We start from the raw sequence: 5,497 nt of genomic DNA on the forward strand, positions 1-5,497 counted from the left end.
GCACTACACCACACATTGCTTTCCTTCTTTCTATCTTTTTCTTATAAGTACATAGTCCATTAAATAATCTGCTGCAAGGATGCATCCACAAAATTTTGTTTCATTTATATAAATGAAAGAAAGTATGACTTGGTGAGAATGTAATGAGAGGCACAACTCTTCAGTAGTAAATGATCATTGCTGTTGCTGTTTCCAACTCCATTCCTCCCAGAAATCCCTGCCCTGTCTGATATTCTGAGCTTATTCTTGCTAAGAGCTTACTCTTAGCATATTATAATGCTAAATGTAGCATTATAAACTTTTATTCTTTTGGCATATTGATGATAAGGGTCTCCAGAGCTTCATAAAATTTTTCTTTCACCTCATCAGGGTTTGTCATCATGAGAGCATATGCTCTAAGGATGTTGGTGTGGCATTTCTTGCCAATGGCAATTGCATTGTCATAAGCTTGTCATTCATTCCTTTTGGTAGATATACAAGCTTATTTACTAGATTAGATTTGATTGCAAAACCAGCTTCACAGTGCTCCCCTTCACTGCAGCCACTTCAGAAAATTGTGTATCTAGATCAAGCTTCAGTAAGATGACTTTTATTTGTCAGTATTGTTTTACTCATGACTGCTATTTGGATGTGACATCTGCTGCAACAAGAATCATTCATCTTTCAGATCTATTAGGTTTGAATATAAGTGTGTGCACATTCCATATACTGAAATGAGATCATTTTAGAAGAAGTTTTTGTACATTTTTTTTGTGTGTGTTTCCATTACAGGTTGGGATTCCCTGCCTCTGCAGTAATTATGTCAGGATTGAGTAAAAAATGCCATTTTTAGGGAATGTTTTCTAGCCCCTTCCTTACACCATAAGATAAGCAGTGAGATCCTTAAAAAGCTGTTCAGACACACAAGAGGCTGATGAATACAATTGCTGTTTCCATTGAGAAGATAGCTTCTATACCTTGGACTACCTCTGTGCACAGTTGTGACTATAATTCACAGTATATATGCACCTGCCACTTTGTCACTTGCCTGTCACTGTAGAAATTTAAGATGGGGAAAATGGTAAAATAGCATGGATGATGTCTTTTGATTCATGCATAAATTGGATTTAAGTAAAGTATATTTGCATAAAGTTTTCCACCTCATGCTTTCTTTTAGCATCATCACAGTTTAGTGGTAGGATAGAATCAAGATGACTGGTGATGACTCAAGATGAAGTGGATGACCTTTGCATCTTTGATATCTCATCAAGCTCTTAGTACTCCACAGTATCTGCTTCCGCTGATTGCATGGCCATTGGAACAAACTGTTCTCATATGGCCATTCAATCAGGGGAAGTCTTTACATGTTTGGTGTAGATACTCCTTCAACCCACCGATAGTTTTGAGACGCCTCAGTTACCCTCAACCTGGCTTAGCCCATTGCCAAAATGGTTTACTGGGATGTGGGCTCTGTGCATGGTACAACTTCTTGGATCCACAGGTGACAGGTGAATCAGGTGGACAGCAAAGGTAGAAAGTAGCCATGAAAAGAGCTCAGCTTTCCTCAGACCAGAAACACTACTCTTCCTTGAACACATTCTACTTCCCAGACAGACAGAGCTATATTTTATAGATGTGGAAAATGAAGTTCAGTAATAAATGTGTTCAAGAAATATACAAGTAGAAAGCAAGCAAAAGAGGAAATATTCGAATCCAGTACATTTGGTTTCAAATACAGTACTCTTTTCACTGTACTATAGGGTTCATGTATCTCTTTGTCAGTCAGTTAGCAAGAATTAATTATTTAGCGTGGGCTAGGCCTTATACTCAGCCCTGGGGAAATAAAGAAAAGCAAACATGATTCATGTCCCCAAGAAGTTTACATTATATAGAGGGATTCAACATGCAAAAAACCAAATCTATATATAAAATATATACTTTTTAGGCAAAAGTTAATCTGAGAGAGAAAAGAAGAGTAAGGTGAAGAAGACAGCATGAAATGCCTCCTGTAGAAAGTGGAATTGGAGGTGAATTTGGAAGATGGTCAGAGAAACCTTGAAGTCAAAGTGAGGAAGAAAATTAGTCCTGGTCTTCAGAATAGTGGGTGAAAGAAGGAATAGAGATGAAAGATGGAGTACTATATTTAAGGAACAACAACAAGGAAAGGGAATTGTATAATAAAGGCAACATGGAGAATTGTAAAATGGAAGGAGACTATAATTATAGGAAAAGATCAGGTTTTTAAAAAGTTTTAAGTTCCAAATAGAGAACTTTAAATTTGATGCAGGGGATAATAAGGAGCTATCTATATTTATTGAGGAGAGTGGTGACATGAGTAGACCTATACTTGAAAAAATCACTTGGTAGTCATGTGGAGGACAGCTGCGAGTGGAGAGACACATTTCAAGGATACCATATAGAAGACTATTGCAGTAGTTCAGGCAAGAGGTGATAATGGCTTGAAGTGCCATGATGTATAGTTAGTGAAGAATAGGTGACATATAGGAAAGATCTTGTGAAGTTCAAAATGACAAAATTTGGAAATCACTTGAATACGTGGAAAGAGAGTAAGTAATTAAGTAAAACACTGAGGTTTGGAGTTTGGGTGACTTATAGTGGTGGAATGCTCAACAGTAATAGGGAAGTTAGGAATTTAGAGAGGGTTTTCAGAGAAAGATAATGAGTTCTCTTTTGGAAATGTAGAACTTAAGATGCTGATGAATTATCCAGGTCAAGAGATTGATTACTTAGTGATATGGCCTAGGGCTTAGAAAGGAGAATAAGGATAAATCTGGGAAATAATATTTATATATGTATGTATATATATATATGTGTGTGTGTGTAAATATATACTGATATATCAATATCTATATCATATGCATGGCATAACCAGATATTGATTATCAATTGAGATAGTTATTAGGAGGAAAGAGAAGAGCATCAGTGACAGAGTCTTTGAATTACATCAGAATTGGCATGACACAGACTGAAATTCAGAAAAATGATCAAAGAAGTAGGAGGAGAACCAAGAGAGAGCAATGTTATAAAACTAAAGAGAAAATATCCAGAGGAAGGTGATCAGAAATGTTAGGTGCTTGGAGATGAGTAAAATGATGAGAATTGAGAAAAGGTGATAATATCGTCCAATTAAGAGATCACTGATAGCTTTAGAAAGAGTAGTTTCAGTGGAATAATGGTGCCAGAACCATCCTGCAGAGGATTTGGAAGTAGATTATGCAGCAGATATTACTGGTGATATTTTAGGAAGAAAGTAAAAGCCTAAGAGGATGGAACAGGTAATAACCTGTTAACAATTTCGGTAGTTTGGGGTAGAGAAAGATATAGAGGATGGACTCGGCATCTCCCTCATCCTCTGACTCCATCAGATAGTTTTATCTTAGAGCTGAGCTAGAAAATTGAACATGCACCAGTCAATGGTACTGATGGAGTCACATAAGTCAGGGCCAGAAGTCCTGAACCTTTATGAACTAAGGTCCCAGAGTAACCAGAAATTCAGGAAAGATTACATGGTTATAGATTATGATCTATACTATTGTCTAAGATTACATTTAGATTGTTGTCTCTAGTCTTTGATCTCTGATGAACTTTGTTTTTCTAGTCACAGTAAAGAATTCTCTCCTGTGATGCCAGGCTCTCCATACAACCACACGTTACCAAATGCTGCTACTTTCATCCTTGTGGGTGTCCCAGGATTGGAGGCAGTCCACCTTTGGCTGGCAGTTCCACTAACTGTCATGTACACTGTGGCCCTCTTAGGGAACAGCCTTATCCTGACTGTGATCTGGGCAGACCCAGGTCTGCATGAGCCCATGTACTATTTCCTATGTGTCTTGGCTGCTGTGGACATTATCATGTCAACCTCTGTGGCCCCCAAAATGCTGACTATTTTCTTTTCAGGCAATGGTAACATTAGCTTTTCTGCCTGCTTCATTCAGATGTACATTGTCCATGCAGCAACCGCTGTGGAGACAGGGTTACTTCTATCAATGGCTTTTGATCGCTTTGTGGCCATCTGCAAGCCTTTGCACTACCAGACCATCCTTACTCCACGAACAATGCTGGGCATTGGTGTGGCCATTATGGTGAGGGCAATAATGGTCATGACTCCACTGAGCTGGTTGGTAGTCCATCTGCCATACTGCAGTTCCCATGTAGTCCTCCATTCCTACTGTGAGCACATGGCTGTAGCCAAATTAGCATGTGCTGATCCTATGCCCAGCAGTCTTTATAGCTTGATTGCCTCCTTTATCATTGTAGGCTTGGATGTGACTTTTATAGCTACTTCCTACAGTCTAATCCTCCGGGCTGTGTTCAATCTGTCCTCTCAGGATGCTCGTTTCAAGGCACTCAGTACATGTGGTTCTCATGTAAGTGTCATGGTCCTTTATTACCTACCTGCTATGGTATCCATATACATGGCTTGGTTGGGAGAAGATATGGTGCCCCTGCATGCTCAGGTGCTACTGGCTGATCTTTACCTGGTTATCCCTCCTATGCTGAATCCTGTCATCTATGGCCTGAAAACAAAGAGGATCCGAGAGCGAGTATGGAATGCAGTGACCATCACCCTCACAGATTCTAATTGCCTGAATCCAAAAAAAGAAAAAAGATCTAAGCAGGTGTTTGCCATAGGACACACTAGATCCATGTCAGGGGCAAAGGTGGAAGAGTAAATTGGAATGCTGAAATGTTGCCTTGATGCCTGATATCCACTTTCTTTCCCAGATAAATCCAGATAAGTGCTTCAATGATTCCTATGTCTTTTTTCATTAATGATGACATTTCAAAAACTGAGATAACTATATTTATTATCTTGGATGATGAGTGATTTTTAGTCTTCAATCTACTAGTCTCTTTTGAATTATAAATACTCCTGAGGGGTTTTAGTAACAACAGTCCATCACTATTCCAAGCCTCTAACATTTTACTTCCTAGAGCTATCACAAGGAACTTTCCTAGGGCCCATTTAAGTTGTTATTTAATCATAAAGTATCACAGATTTCAAAGTTATGTTTTTAAAAATTAGTCCAGTATGATGCATCTTATTCCCATCAGTTGAAGACTAGATAATAAAGTTTTATATATGAATATAATGGAATACTGCTATATTTCTAATTATATATGAATTTGAGAAAGCAAAAGAAATATGGGAAGATTTCTATTAAAGTAGGAAATATATATGTATATACATATATATATATATATATAGTTATAGTTATAACAATGTAAAAAATAAGAACTTCCAAAGAAATTAAGTATTGTGAAATTATAATGACTAAGCTTGACCCTGACTAAAAGTTGAGAATATATACCTCTCCATTTCTCTGCAGAGGAGAAAGAAGCATGGATGTGGAATCTGAAATGTGCTATTGGACATGATGAAGGTATTGTCTGGTTTTGCTAAACAGTTTTTTCCCCTTCTTTTTTTTTAAAAAAATCTTTATGGGGCAGCTAGGTGGCACATTGGATAGAGCACCAGCTCTGAAGTCAGGAGAAC

The 5,497-nt window shown here is 37.8% G+C and overlaps 1 protein-coding gene across 1 annotated transcript; it reads left to right on the forward strand.

Moving 5' to 3' along the window:
• The first annotated feature begins 3,605 nt into the window (after positions 1–3,605).
• On the forward strand, positions 3,606–4,673 carry LOC141562441 (olfactory receptor 52I1-like). Its single transcript, XM_074302478.1, has one exon. It carries the CDS (start codon positions 3,624–3,626, stop codon positions 4,671–4,673), a length of 1,050 nt encoding a protein of 349 aa, XP_074158579.1. The 5' UTR covers positions 3,606–3,623.
• Positions 4,674–5,497: the final 824 nt, after the last annotated feature.

This window comes from Sminthopsis crassicaudata, chromosome 3, assembly GCF_048593235.1.
Source record: "Sminthopsis crassicaudata isolate SCR6 chromosome 3, ASM4859323v1, whole genome shotgun sequence".
In the NCBI taxonomy this organism is placed as follows: Eukaryota; Metazoa; Chordata; class Mammalia; order Dasyuromorphia; family Dasyuridae; genus Sminthopsis; species Sminthopsis crassicaudata.

Coding starts and splice junctions, on each gene's coding strand:
- LOC141562441 (XM_074302478.1), top strand. CDS start 3,624: ATGCCAGGCTCTCCATACAACCACACGTTACCAAATGCTGCTACTTTC.